Raw genomic sequence first — 23,394 nt, 5'->3', positions numbered from 1 at the left:
GTACAGAAAGATAGAAATAATCCCATGCGTGCTATCGGACCACCACGGCCTAAAACTGGTCTTCAATAACAATAAGGGAAGAATGCCCACATATACTTGGAAATTGAACAATGCTCTACTCAATGATAACCTGGTCAAGGAAGAAATAAAGAAAGAAATTAAAAACTTTTTAGAATTTAATGAAAATGAAGATACAACATACTCAAACTTATGGGACACAATGAAAGCTGTGCTAAGAGGAAAACTCATAGCGCTGAGTGCCTGCAGAAAGAAACAGGAAAGAGCATATGTCAGCAGCTTGACAGCACACCTAAAAGCTCTAGAACAAAAAGAAGCAAATACACCCAGGAGGAGTAGAAGGCAGGAAATAATCAAACTCAGAGCTGAAATCAACCAAGTAGAAACAAAAAGGACCATAGAAAGAATCAACAGAACCAAAAGTTGGTTCTTTGAGAAAATCAACAAGATAGATAAACCCTTAGCCAGACTAACGAGAGGACACAGAGAGTGTGTCCAAATTAACAAAATCAGAAATGAAAAGGGAGACATAACTACAGATTTGGAGGAAATTCAAAAAATCATCAGATCTTACTATAAAAACCTATATTCAACAAAATTTGAAAATCTTCAGGAAATGGACAATTTCCTAGACAGATACCAGGTATCGAAGTTAAATCAGGAACAGATAAACCAGTTAAACAACCCCATAACTCCTAAGGAAATAGAAGCAGTCATTAAAGGTCTCCCAACCAAAAAGAGCCCAGGTCCAGACGGGTTTAGTGCAGAATTCTATCAAACCTTCATAGAAGACCTCATACCAATATTATCCAAACTATTCCACAAAATTGAAACACATGGAGCCCTACCGAATTCCTTCTACGAAGCCACAATTACTCTTATACCTAAACCACACAAAGACACAACAAAGAAAGAGAACTTCAGACCAATTTCCCTTATGAATATCGACACAAAAATACTCAATAAAATTCTGGCAAACCGAATTCAAGAGCACATCAAAACAATCATCCACCATGATCAAGTAGGCTTCATCCCAGGCATGCAGGGATGGTTTAATATACGGAAAACCATCAACGTGATCCATTATATAAACAAACTGAAAGAACAGAACCACATGATCATTTCATTAGATGCTGAGAAAGCATTTGACAAAATTCAACACCCCTTCATGATAAAAGTCCTGGAAAGAATAGGAATTCAAGGCCCATACCTAAACATAGTAAAAGCCATATACAGCAAACCAGTTGCTAACATTAAACTAAATGGAGAGAAACTTGAAGCAATCCCACTAAAATCAGGGACTAGACAAGGCTGCCCACTCTCTCCCTACTTATTCAATATAGTTCTTGAAGTTCTAGCCAGAGCAATCAGACAACAAAAGGAGATCAAAGGGATACAGATCGGAAAAGAAGAGGTCAAAATATCACTATTTGCAGATGACATGATAGTATATTTAAGTGATCCCAAAAGTTCCACCAGAGAACTACTAAAGCTGATAAACAACTTCAGCAAAGTGGCTGGGTATAAAATTAACTCAAATAAATCAGTTGCCTTCCTCTATACAAAAGAGAAACAAGCCGAGAAAGAAATTAGGGAAACGACACCCTTCATAATAGACCCAAATAATATAAAGTACCTCGGTGTGACTTTAACCAAGCAAGTAAAAGATCTGTACAATAGGAACTTCAAGACACTGAGGAAAGAAATTGAAGAAGACCTCAGAAGATGGAAAGATCTCCCATGCTCATGGATTGGCAGGATTAATATGGTAAAAATGGCCATTTTACCAAAAGCAATCTACAGATTCAATGCAATCCCCATCAAAATACCAATCCAATTCTTCAAAGAGTTAGACAGAACAATTTGCAAATTCATCTGGAATAACAAAAAACCCAGGATAGCTAAAGCTATCCTCAACAATAAAAGGACTTCAGGGGGAATCACTATCCCTGAACTCAAGCAGTATTACAGAGCAATAGTGATAAAAACTGCATGGTATTGGTACAGAGACAGACAGATAGACCAATGGAATAGAATTGAAGACCCAGAAATGAACCCACACACCTATGGTCACTTGATTTTTGACAAAGGAGCCAAAACCATCCAATGGAAAAAAGATAGTATTTTCAGCAAATGGTGCTGGTTCAACTGGAGGGCAACATGTAGAAGAATGCAGATCGATCCATCCTTATCACCCTGTACAAAGCTTAAGTCCAAGTGGATCAAGGACCTCCACATCAAACCAGACACACTCAAACTAATAGAAGAAAAACTAGGGAAGCATCTGGAACACATGGGCACTGGAAAAAATTTCCTGAACAAAACACCAATGGCTTATGCTCTAAGATCAAGAATCGACAAATGGGATCTCATAAAACTGCAAAGCTTCTGTAAGGCAAAGGACACTGTGGTTAGGACAAAACGGCAACCAACAGATTGGGAAAAGATCTTTACCAATCCTACAACAGATAGAGGCCTTATTTCCAAAATATACAAAGAACTCAAGAAGTTAGACCGCAGGGAAACAAATAACCCTATTAAAAAATGGGGTTCAGAGCTAAACAAAGAATTCACAGCTGAGGAATGCCGAATGGCTGAGAAACACCTAAAGAAATGTTCAACATCTTTAGTCATAAGGGAAATGCAAATCAAAACAACCCTGAGATTTCACCTCACACCAGTGCGATTGGCTAAGATCAAAAACTCAGGTGACAGCAGATGCTGGCGAGGATGTGGAGAAAGAGGAACACTCCTCCATTGTTGGTGGGATTGCAGACTGGTAAAACCATTCTGGAAATCAGTCTGGAGGTTCCTCAGAAAATTGGACATTGAACTGCCTGAGGATCCAGCTATACCTCTCTTGGGCATATACCCAAAAGATGCCTCAACATATAAAAGAGACACGTGCTCCACTATGTTCATCGCAGCCTTATTTATAATAGCCAGAAGCTGGAAAGAACCCAGATGCCCTTCAACAGAGGAATGGATACAGAAAATGTGGTACATCTACACAATGGAATATTACTCAGCTATCAAAAACAACGAGTTTATGAAATTCGTAGGCAAATGGTTGGAACTGGAAAATATCATCCTGAGTGAGCTAACCCAATCACAGAAAGACATACATGGTATGCACTCATTGATAAGTGGCTATTAGCCCAAATGCTTGAATTACCCTAGATCCCTAGAACAAACGAAACTCAAGACGGATGATCAAAATGTGAATGCTTCACTCCTTCTTTAAATGAGGAAAAAGAATACCCTTGGCAGGGAAGGGAGAGGCAAAGATTAAAACAGAGACTGAAGGAACACCCATTCAGAGCCTGCCCCACATGTGGCCCATACATATACAGCCACCCAATTAGACAAGATGGATGAAGCAAAGAAGTGCAGACCGACAGGAGCCGGATGTAGATCGCTCCTGAGAGACACAGCCAGAATACAGCAAATATAGAGGCGAATGCCAGCAGCAAACCACTGAACTGAGAATAGGTCCCCTAGTGAAGGAATCAGAGAAAGAACTGGAAGAGCTTGAAGGGGCTCGAGACCCCAAAAGTACAACAATGCCAAGCAACCAGAGCTTCCAGGGACTAAGCCACTACCTAAAGACTATACATGGACTGACCCTGGACTCTGACCCCATAGGTAGCAATGAATATCCTAGTAAGAGCACCAGTGGAAGGGGAAGCCCTGGGTCCTGCTAAGACTGAACCCACAGTGAACTAGTCTATGGGGGGAGGGCGGCAATGGGGGGAGGGTTGGGAGGGGAACACCCATAAGGAAGGGGAGGGGGGAGGGGTATGTTTGCCCGGAAACCGGGAAAGGGAATAACACTCGAAATGTATATAAGAAATACTCAAGTTAATAAAAAAAAAAAAAAAAAAAAAAGAAGCATTCCTCAACTGATCTCCACTTGCAAAGGAAAACTTAGCTTTTCCAATGGAATCTCACCTCACATATTAACCACACCTAAGGACAGTCAACACAAAATGAACCCGATGCTGGTTTGTAGATGTTTTCACTCGTATGTTACAGTTTCTGAATTTGTGTTTTTATACTGTGTGTGTGTGTGTGTGTGTGTGTGTGTGTGTGTGTGTGTGTGTGTGTGTGTGTGTTTCCTTTTTTATTATTCTGGTTTGGGGTTTTTGTTTGTTTGTTGGTCTATGTTTTCTAAAGAGAGAGAATAAAGGGTGTGGAGTTGGTAGCTAGGCAGATGGGGAAGATTTGAGAGGAAATGGGAGAGGGGAAGCATGATCAGAATATATTATATTAAAAGTTGTTTTCAATAAAAAAAATACTTTTGAAAAAATTACTACTAGAAAAACACTTACTTTGTATTCAGCCAGTCATTAAAGCCCGCCTTTACGGTTTTCATACATGTCCTTACAGCCTGTAAGTGTCACTCCTTACAATGGAATGACACTTCACACCATCCTTACGAGCCACTTACAGGGAAAGATTTCGCACCTACGGGTCTATCCCCTGTCTGGCAACTATACATGGCACACACGAACACACCAGGATCCACGCAAAGAGCAAATAACTCTTTTTTTTTTTTTTTTTGGTTCTTTTTTTCCGGATCTGGGGACCAAACCCAGGGCCTTGCACTTCCTAGGCAAGCGCTCTACCACTGACCTAAATCCCCAACCCCGCAAATAACTCTTATACAAGAGATGCTCTACCTTAACAGCTTCCCCGAGAGTCTGGTTTTTGTCAGCTTCCTCGCTGGAGTGCAATTCAAGTCTGTAGTTCAACTCCTGCAGTTGGTGGGCCTGTTCATTCAACAGCAATTGTGCCTGCTGCTCCCGCAGCAACGCATTGTTTAGTTCTTCACATGCGCTTTCAAACTTCTCGTGGGTGATCAATTTCTTTAAAAAGAAGAGGAAAAATCAGCGGCAAGCCGACTGTATTGCCGTACTATTTGTTCTTTCAGAGCTGCATTTACCAACATAATGAATACAATACGGGGCTGGAGATATGGCTCCGTGCTGAGGAGCACTGACTGCTCCTCTAGCAGATCAGAGGTCAGTTCCCAGCACCCGCAGTGTGGAGGAAGGGCGCACACCACCTACGACTCCAGCTCCAGGGGACCTGACGTCCTTTTCTGGCCTCCACAGGCAGCTGGACACATATACTCACACAGCATACATAAACAGAAATTTGCAAAATAATATAATGCAAACATTTCTATGAATTTATTATAAAACAAAACATAAAATTTGTTTTCCTCAAAATAAAAAGTCAAGTTAAACTATCACTCAAAGCCTTTAAGAACAATACTCAAATGACAGTAAGGATTCAAATGATTCCCTATGTCTGTGTTTACTGGGCTACTGTCTCAGATGGATCTCTCTGGACCAGTACCCTCCGTCTGGCAGTTCCCAGCCATGCTCACACTATCATGCTACCTTGTTTTATTTTTCACAGTCATTGTAGTTAGCAAAATCTGCCTTACTTGCTTTCTTGCCTATATACATCTTGCATGAGGGTAGCTGCACTGAACTGAGAACTCATTTAGCTTTCTCATTCAACACAGAGAATAATTAAAGCATATTCTATATGCTATGATATAAGGTGACTGCAGTATGGTGACTGCTCTCTGTGAGAGCACGCTGGAAAGCTGTGCTTAAAGGCACCACCAGTCCTTAAAGGCACATGGGATCTAGGTCAGACATACTCATCCGTCCCTTCTTCAAGGTGTTTGAGTTGGTAAAACAAGAAACCTGACATTGTGGTCTTGAAGTGAAAAGAGAAGAATGTCTCACAAGAGGCACGTCTACAGTGTACATGTGGAAGTAGGGAAACACACCCATCTCTTCGTCATACCACCTGCACATGTTCAAGAGTCAGAGCCTCCGCTGTGAAAGGGGATTTAAGGTGGAATCACCTCATTTATCACAGACATGATGCCACCTGATTTGAGTTCTTTTTAAAAAATCTAGATATGGAAGAATAAAAATCATACTTCACTGTATCTATCTAGAAAATATAAATTACTACCATCCTAATGAAGCTCTTTATCCCTCAGTTTTCTCAGAAATAGGATAAAAATTGTTTCTTTGGGGCCCAGAAATTATGCAACCCATAGAAAAAGAAAGCGTTGCTTAATATACATTTAAGGATAAATTTATACCATGAGCACATAGATGAGGCTAAGTAATCTAATTTACTCAAAATATTCAAATTATAAGAGAGAAAAAACATGAGAATAAAATTACTGAAAAATGTAAGAGAGGAGAGTTTTGTCTCCTCCACAAACAGCGGGCTCCTCAACAGAGGGCATGCAAAAGTGAAGTTTCCTGAGGTGAAGCACTCCTGCTGGGCCGCTGCTACACCACCATTAAGTTTCTCTCTACGGAGTCCTGACAAAAGCAGCCCAACTACTCAATGTAAGGCTGACGACACGCGTGTTGTTAGCAAGGAATCTTCCATTATCTGTCATTTTTATGTGTTTGCTTTGGCAAAACATCTTTTTTCCTGTGTCTGCTCTAGCTAAACGTCCCTTTGTGAGTCTGCCTTAGTCTCTTATTGTGTCCACTTCAGGAAAACACTCCATCACCAGTTTGCTCCAGCAAACACCATCCCACCATCCAAACTAATGATGGTTTTCAAAAGACCCTTAAGTTTTTACTACACACACACACACACACACACACACACACACACACACACACACTGATAATTACTTAACTAATTAATTAGTAAGATTCTGGGTATACAATCCCAGGCTTAAGGGCAGGCTCTGTGCTCAGCAGTAAATGGCCAACACAAAAAGAACTCAATGGCATTTTTAGAAGTTTTGCTTTTAACCTTCCAAGTCCTTTGCCGATATAGTTTCCAGTATGGTGGTTTATAGGAGTCCTGTATGCATCAACATATGTATCTCTGTGTCTACATGTCTCTCTTGTACTTTTTCTTTGGCTTTTTTTTTCTATATGTTTGTTTGCTTTGCTCCATTCTTGTTCATTAGTTTATTTTTATTATTTTTAGATGGCCTGTTTTCTAATGAAAAAGCAAAGGAAAGGGTATGGATTTGGATAGGAAAGGAACTGGAGATCTGGAAAGAGATGGGAGAGGGGAAACTAATCAGAATATACTGTCTGGAAAACCTATTTTCAATAAAAAATAAAATTGGAAAAAAATGACAGAAAATTTTAAAACAAAGCAATCCTTTTGAAGAGACTTTGAATCGTTTCTAATAATCAATCAGTGTTACAGAAGAGATAGAAAGGTATCACACAGCCATCGTTTGCTTACAGAGTGCTTGAATTCATTTAATTGTGTTTGCAGGCTCTGTGACTTGTCCAGCTCCTTTTTCATCTCGTGCATGGTTCGTTTGTATTCTGTCACCTCCAGACGCAGGGAGCGGCGCTCTACCTCAGCTGCGTGCAGCCTCTGTGTAAATCCAAATATTTGCTTTTGTAACGAGGCAGTGCTTTTCTGTTGTTAAAGAAGAATACATTTAGAAACATCAGTTGCAATGTCAAGCAACCAGAGCTTCCAGGGACTAAGCCACTACCTAAAGACTATACATGGACTGACCCTGGACTCTGACCCCATAGGTAGCAATGAATATCCTAGGAAGAGCACCAGTGGAAGGGGAAGCCCTGGGTCCTGCTAAGACTGAACCCCCAGTGAACTAGACTATGCGGGGAGGGTGGCAATGGGGGGAGGGTTGGGAGGGGAACACCCATAAGGAAGGGGAGGGGGGAGGGTGATGTTTGTCCGGAAACCGGGAAAGGGAATAACACTTGAAATGTATATAGGAAATACTCAAGTTAATAAAAAAAAAAAAAAGAAAAATTAAAAAAAAAAAAAGAAACATCAGTTGCTAATTTACTAATTAAGTCAATAGCAATGAGCATTTTACTAAATTAAATGTAATTCAAACATTATGCAAAAAAATGGCACTAGCTATTTCTAAACCAAGTAAGTACACTTATTCAAAGGGCTCTATTTTATTATGTTTGCATGAAACTAAATTATTCACATAGAATTGATTTGAACTATGCGTTTGAAACACGCTCTAACCCACAAATCCTAAAGTCAATACGAAATGAAACAGCACATACCATAATGGGCATGTGGCTGCTCAAACCATACTTCAGGGCCAGCGTGTTCACTTTGTGAAGTCCTCGGGCCAGCCTCTGAACCAGGGAATCTTTGTCTACATAGGTTATGCTCCGGCTGCTACGCAGAGGTATACTTTCCATTGCCAAACTAATTTTATCCATCAGTTTCGCAAAAGAATTCTTGGCTGCACCTATGAGTAAATGTCCACAAATCCTGGAATTTGGATCTTCAAAGAAAAAAAAAAGAGCACAAACTATGAGTGGCCTTGTGTTGATTTCACAATGTTACTGATCACGATACAATGATTTCCAGTTACACAGTTCTCGTTCAGTTGTAGTACCCTTTCTGAAAAGTCCCTTCGCCATCAAGCTTCAACATGAAAAGCTGAGCATGGGCAGTGACTCACTGCTGAACCGTGCTCTGATAGAAGCCCTCATGGCCTCACAGTCTGACCTTCACATGGAGTACTGTCATACTAGTAAGTCACCTTCCCTTTTTTCTCTAACACTTCCTATGATTTTGGCTTCTACACATAATTATGACTGCTTCTGAACTTGGTGCCATGATACTAATATTCTTGAACAAGAAAACACAATTTGCTTTGTTCCAGGACAGTTGAAATTCTACAACTACAATTACTTATTTCCTTGTGGGATTTCAGTAATCATCCTGCATCTAATGGACTTGAGGGTCCCCGTGTAGGCAACGCAAGATGATTACTACCAGATAGTTAAGTCTGTAATTAATAATTATACTTAATGCTGATGAATGAAATTGTCACCACTCTTCCTACTAATTGATATTTCAGATAACCTAACCACTAACAGGCTCATTTATGCCTTCACGAAAGTTATGTGATTTCATTTCCCCATCTAAGAAGCTTGCTCAGCTTAGGATGCCATCCATGCGGAAGGGCTATTCTGAGAGATTCTTCAAATTCAAAACCAGTCTGTAAGTTCTACATTTCAAAAGTCTCTACTACCGGAGTTACTTTAAATCTTCTATCAAAAGCACAATAAAATTTAGTCAATGTTACAAAATCAAGATGTATTGTATTAATTGTAGAATTACAGTTCAAAATGAAAGGGCGACACTGGCCAAGGGGCAACCAGTGGTTTCCTGCGGCATTGAGAGCTGCCTCAGCAACACGCTGCAGCCCTCCTCAGTCACCCTGTGCTCTGAAACCTGAACTGTGTTCCCTTCTCTTCCCCAGTGTAGAAACAGGATACATTTTCCACGTCATGTAGCAGCCAAAACTTGAAAACCACATTGCTTCAGAGTAAGACATAAAATAAAAGTTGCCAACTTGATGAGAGAATATTGTACATATAAACTTTATCCATTAGTTTTCCTACACTGACTTCAGAGAACATAAGGTAATGTGTTTTTGTGCTGTATGATAATCATTACAAACATGTTCTCCAAGAGTGACATGAACAAAGTCACAGTTTATTAAAATATGCAATTCTTTTGTTAATAACAAGTCATTTAAAAAGTAACGAATGACAAAAAATTTACTACCACAATGGGATGGCGTTCAGCACATCATGAGCGCAGTTAAGTAAGTAACTAACTAATATATTAAATAATTCATTGTAAAATTCTTCTGTTAACATTCAATATAACACATATTTCAATATCGAAAACACATTCCCTGTGTCATCAGCGGCACCGTATGTTTCTGTCTGGCCTCTGTCATTCCGGCTGTCTGTCTTCACCGTGCCAGGCTGGCATACCTGGATATCCTATGTATTTGTTGGATTAACCACATCCTGTTTTACTTTCACAGCGACTGCAACACTGAACTCAACAATGCATCCAAAATTACCAGGAGACAGCAATATTAATCTTCATGGTATATCAGAAATTACTTTTTAAGCAAATATAATATCTGTTTTTAAATTTTTAATTAATAGAAAGGTAAGGACATTTTCAATAAAAACAGCCTTAAAATAAAATCTCAACTACAATTAAATTTTAAAATCTACTATTTTTATTTTACTATATCACTGAAATGTGTTTGGTAGACTCTAACCTCTAATGAAGGAGAAAATTAAATGACAATACAATCCCACGAGGCCTTCTTCTGAATTGTTAAGAAGTTAGGAAAAGACACATCCTAAGCGTGTGTGCTGAACATCATAAATTACAGTCAGAGCACTAAATAATTTATGTTCTAAGAAGCATCTTTGCAATACAGCTCCCATTTTACCATATGAAGTACAACTGTGTCATAAAGGAGGGAACCATGCTGTAGCACCAGGATTGCATACTTATTTACATGACAGAGAACAAAAGTCACTCAAAATCCTCTTGCTCACTTGTCTCAACCATTTTAAAATTTACACCTGGTTAAAAGCAATTTTTTCTTTATGTTAAATACATTTGCTAGTCACTCTCCCAACTACCATGATGTGACAGTATAAAGAAGCAGACCACAGGTTATACAAGTACCTTCTCCAACAGAACAGGATACTTTCCATACAGATAAAATCTTCTGAGAAATGCCTAAGCTGCCGTCTGGCCTAGTAGTTCTAACCCTGGAGGTGGCAGGACCCCCGAGGGGACAGAGAGCTACTACAGGAGTCCCCAGCTTGATCTTTATTTGCCATAATAAAATTCAGACATGAATAGCATATGCATGATAATATAATAACTAGAATAACTAGAAGTTGTTAGAAAACATTATAGAAATCTATTTCTACTGAAAATACAATCACTGCATAGAAAACTAAATGTATTTAGTTATTAGTGAATTTTCTAATTAAAATAAAGCTTTTCTGCTCAGACAGGGAAAGAAACCCCCTTTAAGCAAAGAGTAATAGTGAATTAACAATAAAGTATATAAAGGCATCAATGATGAATAATGTTAATAATGTCAGAAACATTAGTAATTTAACATTTTCTTCTAAATAAGTTCTCACAATGTAGCCCAGGCTGACCTAGACAATTCCCTATGTAGATCAGGCTTGCCTTGGAATATTTCTGCTTTTGCCTCAAGGCTGCTGGTCCATAGGCATATAAAACCTGGCCTGGCTAAGGTCTTTGATCTTTAAAATACAGCAAAAACTTCTTATTAACAAAAATATAAATTCTCACTGTTTTGACCCTCCTAAATATGAAACTTCAGTCTTGACCTAAACACAATTAGGCTTCTGAATTTGGTCCTTTTTAGCTGTGACATCTACAAAGTTTACTAAATATACAATAAGAAGTAAACTAGTAGCACCTACTAGCAAGGGTGTGTTGGGGTCATCTGTCTTCAATACAATCAAGATGTCTTCCTTTAATTATAGGAAAGATGTGCAATAAAATGTACTGGCACTCTACCTACCCTTGGATAGATTCAGAGATGTATTCAGAAACCAAAACTAGTACATTTCTATTGTTCCACTTTTAGCTTAGACCATTTGAAACAAAAAGTTCAGCTACCTGTATTCTACTCTCGTAATGATTGATGTTTCTGCCCTTCAGGGAATGTAGCATCCTCCCCTGTTTGAGGTAAATGATCTCTTGCAGGCACACCATTTGGATATCTAGAAGAGGTAATTTATCTCAAGTGGGCAAACACTATCACAAAAGCAAAAAGGTTGCCACCTGTCCAGTGTTTATAGAGGCAACATGAAAACTGCAGTCTGCCCACTGCTTCTGAATACATCATCAAAGTTTATAAAAGTGGTCAGATACTGTAAGTGCTTTCTAAAAAGTGGCTTCAAGTTCTCATTATCAAACCTCCAGTTTCATAAGAAGGTAAAAGTAGTGTTAGTTCCATTAAGACATCAGTATTCAAGAAAGAGATAAAACAATGAACCTTTATAGGACAATTACATATTCAAAGCAAGTTCCTTTTTTCTGTAACAAACATATTAGCTAGGAACTCCTATTAGCCAATGTCTTAATTAGGGTTACTATTGCTATAATAAAACACCATAACCAAAGCAACTCAGGAAGACATGGGTTTACTTGGCTCACAGTTCCATGTAACAATTCAACATCAAAAGCAGTGAGGGCAGAAACTCACACAGGGCAGGGCTCTGGAGGAAGGGGCTGAGGCAGAGGCCATGGAGGGATGGTGCTTACTGGCTTGCTCCCCATGGCTTGTTAAGTCCCTCTGTCTTATAGAACCCAGAACCACCATCCCAGGGATGGCGCTACCCACAATGGGCTGGGCCCTCTATATTAATCACTAAGAAAATGCCCTACAGGCATGTGTGTACCTGATCTTATAGAGGCATTTCCTTAATTGAGGCTCCCTCCTCTTAGATACTTTAACTTGTATCAAGCTGACATAAAACTATCCAGCCCAGCCAGAGTTTACACATGAGAACGTTAAGGCTGAAAAGGGACAAATGTACAAATAGTGTACAGTAGCACACCTTTAAATGTCATTGTTCAAGCATGGTCAATAGCACTCTCTTTCCTAGAAGACAGCTTGTGTATGATTCAGAGTTTATTCTAAACGCTTAACTTTTAAAAAATAATCACTTACTGAATTTTCTTTAACCCAAGAATAAATACAGCAAGCAATACCTTTATGCTACACGGTACTCCTTGATGCTGGCATACATGACCACAGATTTCCTGAGGCTGGACAGAAAGAAGCCACAGTGATGCTATCAGTATACAATCCTGACAGTTCAAGTGGTTTGAGTTTTCAGAAAGAAGCTGTAGCTCAGAGGTGGAGCACTGACCTCACGTGCACAAACCCCTGGGTTTGATCCCAGCACTAGGGAGACAAAAGGAGGAGAAAGGAAGGCCGGAGAGTCCAGAAAGACACACAAGGGGATCTATAAGCACTGAAGTAAATGTTCTTGAGTGGTTTTAATATCCTCCCTTCTGTCTCCCAATGTCCCTACTCGTCACACTTCTTATGAACAGATAGCAAGATGCATGACTCACGGGAGTGGCGCTGTGACTCTGGTGTAGGGTTCATCCTTGTTACAGCACACACAAGTGCTTCACTCCTGTGCCTCATGAGTTCACGTGTGTGCATCCGCTCACTGGCTGAGGAACAGTTCGGTCTGCTTTCACCTTGTTTTAAACTATTGTTGGTGCTATGAGCATTTATGCTCACATTTTTATATAGATACATGTCATCGAAAAAATACTGAAATCTCTAGCTTATAATATAGCCCAATGCTAAAATTTTAAGAAACCACAAAACTGTTCCAAAGAAGCTCAGCACAGTTACACTTTCCAACAGTATGTGGACACTTTCACATTTTACCTTTCTTCTTTCCCTTCCTGGCAAACATAATCCTGCAGAGTGGACAGGCACCAATATGAAGATGATAAGGATGGCAGAGTAGAACTATACTCTGGACTTGTATAGATCTCTAGACTCTCTATTACTTAGAAGAGAGAAAATAACCAATTTGATTATGGTACTTTAAGTGGGGTTTTCTGCAGAGTACAAAGAACTCTGGCAGCCCCCCAAATATATAATACGATTTTATTAGAGAAAGAAAATTTCTCTTTAACTATACATAATAATTAACAAACCTACCTTTCCTTTCCATTTATGTGTACATGCTTGCGTGTGTGTGTGTGTGTGTGTGTGTGTGTGTGTGTGTGTGTGTGTATGTGTGTATGTATATGTCGAGGTCAGAGGTTGATGTCCAACTCGGCTACTCCAGCTAACAAACGTGCTCCAGGGAAGCTCTGGCATTGCAGGCAGCCTGTCACACCCACTCAGCCTTTATGAGGGTGTTGGGGATCCAAACTCCAGTCCATGTGCTTGCAAGGCAATGCCTGACACACTGAGCCACCTCCCCAGCCTCAAAACATCTCTTTTTTATCATTTGCAAATATTAAACATTTATTAAAACATGAATGTTCTTTGATAAACATAGGATGGTTTTTAATATCAGAAATTCTTCATACCTGACTTCTTGTATGAAGTTTAGGAACTACGTTGCATGTTCCCTTCTTATGCATATGGTAGCTGCCACATTCAGGACCTACCAGCACATAATGAAGCTCTCTCATGAATACCACATGATACTAATAGACTCTAGAACACACTTTGGAAACTACTGATCATTGGGAGAGAAGATATAAATAAATGAAATAACTAATTAATTAATAATTTTTAAAAAGCAGAGGGGGATCTGGGAGTGGGAGAGGGTGAAAGAGACAAGGGCTTGGAGTAAGAAGATTAACCAAAGACAATGACTAAGTGAAAGAAGCCCAAAACTTTGTAAGATTTTTAAAAAAAAAACTGGATATTTTTTATTTACATTTCAAATGTTAGTCCCTTTCCTGGTTTCCAGGACATAAGCCCCCCCATCCCATCCTCTTCCCCTTCTTCTATAAGGGTGTTCCCCCTCCCCAACCACCCCCGCTTCTGTACCCCCCAACATTCCCCTACACTTGGAGGGGGGGTCCAGCCTTGGCAGGACCAAGGGCTTCTCCTCCCATTGGTGTTCAACAAGGCCATCCTCTGCTACATATGCAGTTGGAGCCATGGGTCAGTCCATTTATAGTCTTTGGGTAGTGGTTTAGTCCCTGGGAGCTCTTGTTGGTTGGCATTGGTGTTCTAATCTTCGATCCTTTCTCTAATTCCTCCAACGGAGACCCCGATCTCATTTCAATGGTTTGCTGCTAGCATTCGCCTCTGTATTGGACATGCTCTGCTGTGCCTCTCAGGAGACAGCTATATCCAGTTCCTGTAAGCATTCACTTTTTAGCTTCATCAATCTTATCTAGTTTGGTGGCTGCATATATATGGCCACACGTGGGGCAGGCTCTAAATGGCTGTTCCTTCCGTCTTTGCTCCAAACTTTATCTCTGTATTTTCTCCTATGAGTATTTGTGTTTCCCCTCTTAAGGACTGGAGCATCTGCACTTTGGTCATCCTTCTTCTTGAGCTTCCTGTGGTCTGTGGATTGTATCTTGGGTATTTCAAGTTTTGGGCTAATATCCACTTATCAGTGAGTGCATACCATGCATGATTTTTTGTGATTGGGTTACCTCACTCAGGATGATATTTTCTAGTTCCATCCATTTGCCTATGAATTTCATGAAGTCACTGTTTTTGATAGCTGAGTAGTACTCCATTTTCTGTATCCATTACTCTGTGAGACAGGTGATACAACCATCTCTGATTTACACACAAAGAAACTGTTGTGATTTCTTTTTTTTTTTCTGGCTGTGTCTTTTGTTGTGTTGGAGATTGAACCTAAAACCCATGTATGTTAGGAACAGCTAGGTTTAAACCCATCATGTTTCAACACTTTTATTTTGAAAGGGTCTCACTAAGTGGACCAGGCTGGCCTCGAACTCACTCTGTAGTCGAGGTTAGCCTTGCATTAGTGATCAATGTGGTTTAATCTCCCCATAGCTAAGATTACAGGCCTGGAGCACCAGGCACAGACCACATAAATTTCAATAGTTTATCCAGCACCAGGCAGCTGGTATCAGAATTCTTGTTTACATCTAAAATGCTGCCTCCACCAATTTTAGAATATAAATTAATAACCTGTACCTTAAGTATACTCAGATACATAAGTGTATTTCCATTAATGTTTGCACCATTTTCAAGATGAAGTGACATATAGATCAATGGAATAGAATTGAAGAACCATGAATGAACCCACACAGACTTATGGACATTTGATCTTTGACAAAGAAGCCAAAACCATACAGTGGAAAAAAGATATTATTTTCAACAAATGGTGCTGGTTCAACTGGAGGTCAGCATGTAGAAGAATGCAGATCGATCCATGCTTATTTCCTTGTACAAAGCTCAAGTCCAAGTGGATCAAGAACCTCCACATAAACCAGATCCACTGAGTCTAATAAAGGAGAAAGTGGGGAAAAGCCTCAAAAGCATGGGCACTGGGGACATTTCCTGAACAGAGCACCAATGGCTCATGCTCTAAGATCAACAATTGACAAATGGGACCTCAGGAAACTGCAAAGCTTCTGTAAGGCAAAGGACACTATCAATAAAATGAAATGGCAACCTACAGATTGGGAAAAGATCTTCACTAACCCTATATCTGAGAGATGGCTAATATACAAAATATGCAAAGAACTCAAGAAGTTATAGACTCCAGAAAACCAAATAAGCCAATTAAAAATGGGGTACAGAGCTAAAGAGAATTCTCAACTGAAGAATCTTGAGTGGCTGAGAAGCACTTAAAAAAATGTTCATGGGGCTGGGGATTTAGCTCAGTGGTAGAGCGCTTGCCTAGGAAGCACAAGGCCCTGGGTTCGGTCCCCAGCTCCGAAAAAAAGAACCAAAAAAAAAAAAAAAAAGAAAAGAAAAGAAATGTTCAACATCCTTAGTCATCAGGGAAATAAAAATCAAAACAACCCTGAGGTTCCACCTCACACCAATCAGAATGGCGAAGATTAAAAAAAAAAAAAAAAAAACTCAAGTACTGGTGAGGATGTGGAGAAAGAGGATGTGTACCAGCTTGCAATCCATTGCTGGTGGGATTACAAGATGGGACAACCACTCTGGAAATCAATCTGACGGTTCTGCAGAAAACTGAAAATAGTTCTACCTGAAGACCCAGCTATACCACTACTGGCCATATACCCAAAAGATGCTCTACCATATCACAAGGACACGTGCTGCACTATGTTCATAGCAGTCTTATTTGTAATAGCCAGAAGCTGGGAACAACCCAGATGTTCCTCAACCAAAGAATGGATACAGAAAATGTGGTACATTTACATAATGGGAATACTACTCAGCTATTAAAAACAATGACTCCATGAAATTCTTAGACAAATGGATGGAACTAGAAAATATCATCCTGAGTGAGGTAACCAGACCCAAAAGGGCATACATACATGGTATATGCTCACTGATAAGTGGATATTAGCCATAAAGTTCAGAATAACCATGATACGACTCGCAGACCATAGGAAGCTTAACAAGAAAGAAGGCCCATGTGTGTGGATATTTCAATCCTACTTAAAAGGGGAAACAAAACAATCATGAGAGGCAGAGGGAGGGAGAGACCTGGGTGGAAGGTGGGGAGAAAAGATGGGCAGGTTCAAGTATGGGGTGAGACAGGAGAGAAGCCCAGAGGACCAGGAGAATGAGTAGAAATATGCAGCAGTCTGGGGTGGGGGTGGCGGGGGAACCTCTAGAAAGACTCAGACACCAGCGTTGCAAGAGGATCCCAGATCCAATGAGGATGACTTAAGCCAAAATGCCCAACAGTGGGGTAACGGAACCTAAAGAAACCATCTCTAGTAGATAGACCTGGCTCCCATTTGAGAAATAGGGCTACCCATCCATCTCAAAATTCTTGACCCAGAATTGTTCTTGTCTAAAGGAAATGCAGGGACAAAAACAGAGCAGACTCTGAAGGAAACACGGTCCAGTGACTGGCCCAACTTGGGATCCATCCCATGGGACACACTAACACTCTTACTGATGCCATGTTGTGCTGCTTGCAGACAGGAGTCTAGCATGGCAGTCCTAAGAGAGGCTCTACCAGAAGCTGACTGAGATAGATGCAGATACTTAACTCAACAATTGGACTGAGGTCAGGCACCCCTATGGGAGAGTTAGGGGAAGGACTGAAGGGGCTGAAGGACCCCATAGGAAGAACAACAGTCTCAAGTAACCTGGACCCCTCAGAGCTCCCAGAGGCTAAGCTGCCAACCAAAGATGGGCTGGTCTGGTCTGTGGCTCTCCACTACATATGTAGTCAAGGACTACCTTAGCTGGCCTCAGTGGGAAAGGATGTGCTTAACCTTGTTGAGGCGGGAGTGGGTGGGTAGGTGTGGGAGCACCCTCTCAGAAGCAAAGGAGAGAGGAGAAGGGTGAAGAACTCATGGAGGGAGCACCAGGAAGGAGGAAAACATTTTGATTGTGCTACAGAGATCCAGTAACAAAGCACCACAGTGCTGACCTAAGAACAGACAGATCAATGGGACTGAAGACCAGATATAAATCCACATAGGCCCAGGCCCTGATCTTGTATAATGTTTCAAAACCACACACTGGCAGGAACATGGCCCCTTCAACAAACAGTGCTGGGGAAAGTAAATTTCCACATGTCCAAAAATAAAGCTAGATGCATATCTTGTACCTTGAACAAAAATTAATTCTAAATGATCAAAGACTTTAATGTAAGACCTGAAGCTTAGAAACTAGCAGAGGGAAATACTGGTTTAAAAAAAAACATATTTCAAGATATAAACAAGGGTTTTCTGTACAGTATCCCAGTAGCAAAAGAAATAATTTTAAGGACTGACAAATGGGATTACTTGCAAATAAAAAGCTACTGCTCAGCAAAGAAAGCAATCGCCAGAGGAGACAGCCCATAGAATTGGAAAAAAGTCTTTATCAATTATTAACAGACAGTGCATTAATATCTAGAATGTATAAAGAACTGTAAAATTAGATACTGAAAAAAATCCAGCTAATAAGTACATTGATGATCTGAATAGATGAGTTCCAGAAGCAGAAATACAGATGGCTAATAAGTACTAGAAAGCAGATGACAACAAGCCCTGGAGAAGACATGGGGAAAGAGGAGCCCTTTTGTACTGCCTGGAATAAACTGAGTCACTCGCTTTGGACTTCATCGTGGATGTTCTCAAAAAGCTACAAACAGAACTACCGTGTGACCGGCTGCCCCAGAGAGATACTTACACATCTGCTATCGCTGCACTATTCACTACAAAGAAAGCTTAGCCATCCATCGGCAGATGAATACAAAAAGAAAATGTGGAACATATACAAAATGGAACGATTTTAACTGCAAAGAAAAGGGAAATTGTGATATTTAGAGGAAATGGACAGACAAATACGAAGTTTATTCTCTTACCAACAGATTTGAGAGGAGGAGGTGGGCCAGCAAGAAAGGGTGTGGGAAGGACTAGGAAAGACTGAGAGAGGGGAATGACAGAGGCACCATTACATATACACGTGAAATTGCCATAGTAAAACCCATTGACTAACTTTTAAAAATTGATTTTAAAGTAACATGGCTAGCTAGCATACCTATCTATCATACTAAATCCAAATCCTATTGTTATGCTCTTTCAGAAAACCTATCTTTTTGCTTTGAACCAATAAACCAAATTCTTAATTTAATTTTGTTTGAAACAACCTGAAGAAACCATATTATATGTTTATCTAAACTTATATATTATATATCTGTGTGAAATTTAATTTATTATATCTTAAATTTTTAATAATTAAAATTTTAATTTTGTTTCTACCTCAATCCCAGCATGCTAATGTTCTGCTAATGCATTAAGTATGCTCATGGCTTACCAACATCAATGGCAACACCTAAAAATAATCTGAGAATCATAAGCTTCCTGGAGCCTAGGTTTAGATACCTGAAATTTTAATGAAATGATTCTCATTTATATTGACCTACCTTTAAATTTTAAATGACATCTCACATTATCTTTTCCTCTGTGCATTTAATGACCTCACTGAGCGGGACAGTCTTAGCAGGGTTACACTAACATTACTGGTGATACATAATGACTATTTCCAGTCTACTATGGAGCTCACCCAGAGTATGTAAACATTTATCCCAGCTTAGGAAAATCAGTTATCATTTCACATTTCTAGCACACATATGCACACAAATACACACAACCTGAGTCATGGGAAAGAAGCAAAGTTTAAACCTCGGGAAATCACTGCTTATAGTAAATTTCATACATGATAGAAAAGAACGAGCTATTCAGGTTAACTCTATCCAAGACAGATTTTAAAATGCATATATCACCAAATGAGACATGGTACTGTCCATGGTTCAGCTAGTACTGCTCAAGCTTCTGAAACTCACGGCCAGAAAACAAAACAAAGGCACGGTGTCTCTATTACTTTAAAAAGAAAAACTTTGGGCTGGCAAGGTAGCTCAGGGGTTAAGAGCACTGGCTGCTCTTTCTGAGGACCCTGGATCGATTCCCAGCACTCACAAGTGAGTCTCAGCAGTCTGTAACTCCAGTTCCCAGGATGCAACACCCTGTTCTGGGCCCTGCTGGCACCAGGAACACATGAGGTACCATAGACACATCCATGGAGGCAAAACATCCACACACATTTAAAAAGTTAAACTTTAGTAAGAGAGAGAGAGTTAGTTTTAAAACTAATGCTGTGCTTTTCATAGGAAAAACAAATCACAAAGGAGGGGGGGAGAATGGAGTAGATACATTTGCCAAAAACAATTCATGTAATTTCCTTTATAAATAAATACAAAGTTTGTCATAAAAATTTATTCATTTACATGTTTACATCATTAAACACATGTTTAACAATCTCTCTGTGGCTAAGTAAATGTATATACTGTAAAAAATGTATATTTGTAAAAAATGTATATACTGTCTTCCAAGATTATTAGAATTTGTACCATATGAAATTTCTGAGCATTTGTTCTTAAGTATATTTTGCGAAGACATAAAAAGTGGTCATACCTGTTTTACTAATAACTTCTTGCAGCTCAGTCATAGAACTGATAATCGCACCTAGAAGGTCAGAGCTGGTAAGCCAAGTGAGTGCCTGTAAACATCGGAACTGTTCCCTTTGATGTTCTGCAGAGACATAAGTGCCCATTATGAAATGCTACAAGTTATTAAAACATTCACATTCAAATTTCATAGCAGTGGTCAGCTAGTTCAGTAAATATGACTTTGTATGCCTAATGTTTTCTAGTACAGAAAATCTAGCTACATCAAGTGACCTAACGTTATATAACAAGCACCTAGAGAAGACAGACACTGCCTTTAGCTTTCCATTCACTACAGTAGCCTGATTCTTAGCAGTTGCATTGTTTGAGGGCACCGTGGCAGAACACTTGCTTGGCGTGAGGTTAGCCTTAGAGTTGATCCCCAGGCATGAATTTTTAAAAGTTAACAACTAAATCTACTGTTTCCTCAAAAATAGTAAGATATTCCCAAAAAATGTCTGCTGAAAATTCATATTTGCACCATTTTTGAATAACACTTTAAGATATTTTTAACTCCCATCATTTTATTCTTATTTTATATGCAAAGCATGGATAACTTGTTCTGAGAATTTTTAAGTGTCTTATTTTGGATTCTTGCAATTGAAAAACTAATGTATAAACTCTCCACTCTACTGTAAAAACAAATTCAAATGCAATAAAACTAGACAATACTGAAATTATATATATTTGCTTCTTAATATCATTTACAACAAAAATCAAAGCTAATTTATATAAAATTAATACTTATATACATATACATCTGAAGACATACCGGACTGTATCATATGATTTGACATATTACATAATTCTTTGAAGGTTTTGTGTAATAGCCAACTGCACACACATTGTATTCCACTTACACACAATTTAGACTTTTTAAAAGCACCAAGGCTCTTACTTGGAAATCTGCGCTTGTCTTTGGGCTCCCCGGCACACACTAGCATGCCTATGCCTTCTTTACGACTTTCCATCCAGGTGAAAAGAAAGGCACAGGACTGGCCCAAAAGCTTGAGTCTGTTTGCTGCCAAGATTGCAATCACACCTTTCCGGAATACACGGATCAATCCTTTGAACGTTTTTTTCTTCGTTTTGGCTTCTTCGTGCTTCTTTTCGTCCACCGCTGACAATGCCTGGGCTAGGGTTCTAATCTCCAGTTTGAATAGTTCCAAGCTGTTGACTTGCTCCTGGAGAAAGTCCCTCTGTGTGGATAAGGCACATGACCTGCTGTAGAGGGGATACAGCGCACCGGCCATCAGTGCACACGCCGCCAGCAAGCAAGTCTGCTCCCTCTGAGTCCTGGACAATGTGGTTTTGAAATGTGAATTCTCGATAACTAGTTTTTCATGGGAGTTCTCAATACAGTTCAATTTTTCCATGTTTTTTTCTGCAATTTCTTGAAATTTCTATTAAAAAAGTCAAATAATATATATAATCATGAAACACGGAAAGAAATATACTTTTGATGACACTACAACTTCCCTTCAAAAGATCTGTTATGTAATATCCAACAGTAGGCCTGACAGGTTTGTATGGACATGTTGACCTTGAAAATCTTACCCGGAAGCTTTACATAAACTGTAACACATAAATTTGAGAGTATTTCATGAATTTCTTGTGCACTTGCATGTGAATAGACATATGTAGAGAGGGAAAAGTGGAGGGTGGAGAAATGGCTAAGAGCACTGGCTGCTCTTCCAGAGGACCCAGGATCCATTCCTAGCACCCACATGGTAGATCACAACCATCTGTAATACCAGGATGTGACACATTCACACAGGCTTATGTGCAGGCAAAACACCAAGGCCCATAAAATAAAAATCAATAATTTATTTAAAGAGAGACAGATGAGCTTTCTGGGCCTAATTTCTCCTTTCCATTCCTCAAATAATTATTTCCCCTTCAATAGAAACACACTGAAAACTGGGGTTTTCTATAGTAAACGATATTACCATTGCTAAAATAAACAGATAAGATTGGTGATATGAGAGACAGTGGTGGGTCGCTGTCTGCCGTTTCTTACTAGGACAAACTGGAGCAGCAGAACCTTTGTTTCGGCTCCTAACTCCCAAGCAGAGCAGCACACAGCAGCTCCAGAGAGGGAGGAGAGGACAGTGGTGAGCTGAGCCTTTGTAGCTCTCTAACCCTCTTTCCATAATTAGCATTCTTAGAATTGAAATTTTAACTTAAAGCAAAAAGTAAACATGAACTGGAAGAACCACTTCCCATAACTACAAATAAATTGGCTACCTACGGGCTCTTCTATGCAGTCAGTCTGCCTTCAGAGGCGAGAGAGAAAGGGTTTTAAACTAACAGGTTCCACCTTACTATTCCCTTATCATTCAATAAATATTAAAGATCACTAACGAAGTTTAATACACTGTGAAAACAGATAATCATTGTTGTGATGCAATGCTACAGCAGATACATGCCGAGTAGTCTGAGCACCAAAGGGCACTTGACAAAATGATGCTGACAAGCTTCTGGAGACAAATGACAGTTAAAGGAGAAGGGGGACTGAGACAGACAAGAGGTGAAAACTTAAACCTACACCATTAAAAAGGTGGCTAGATAATAGCAACCTTTTAATAATTTAATCTAACCTTTCAACCAGCCGTGACTTAACAACCACGGTTACGTTTTCATTTTCAAAGTGAACCATCATGACATAGCCGTGAACCTCTTTGTCTTTGAGCAAACCTCGGGGTTCAATTCTAGCATGATCGTCATTTGGAGACAGACATATTATCCTCAGTATCAGCATGGCAAAGTCAAGTTCAGTCTTCATAACAAGAATCCTTCAGGGACATTAAAGGAACTATTTCTCTTTGTACTACTGGTTTAAACTGTACTGTGTGAAAAATTT

At 39.6% G+C, this 23,394-nt stretch overlaps 1 protein-coding gene across 14 annotated transcripts in view; it reads right to left on the bottom strand.

The window, feature by feature from the left end:
- The window catches only part of Ccdc171 (coiled-coil domain containing 171), a 483,978-nt gene that overhangs the window by 314,734 nt on the left and 145,850 nt on the right, over positions 1-23,394 (bottom strand). For all 14 annotated transcript variants that reach the window (XM_039110657.2, XM_039110659.2, XM_063288312.1 and 11 more), the window contains 5 exons: positions 21,430-21,934; positions 20,500-20,616; positions 8,091-8,317; positions 7,276-7,458; positions 4,701-4,886 (listed from right to left, as the gene is read on the bottom strand). In XM_039110657.2, the coding sequence (XP_038966585.1) occupies positions 4,701-4,886; positions 7,276-7,458; positions 8,091-8,317; positions 20,500-20,616; positions 21,430-21,934 (1,218 nt within the window). The remainder of the gene's footprint in view (positions 1-4,700; positions 4,887-7,275; positions 7,459-8,090; positions 8,318-20,499; positions 20,617-21,429; positions 21,935-23,394) is intronic.

Source organism: Rattus norvegicus, chromosome 5 (assembly GCF_036323735.1).
Source record: "Rattus norvegicus strain BN/NHsdMcwi chromosome 5, GRCr8, whole genome shotgun sequence".
NCBI classification, from domain to species: Eukaryota; Metazoa; Chordata; class Mammalia; order Rodentia; family Muridae; genus Rattus; species Rattus norvegicus.
The sequence above is the reverse complement of the archived record's forward strand: the minus strand, read 5'-3'. Positions and strand labels throughout refer to the sequence as shown.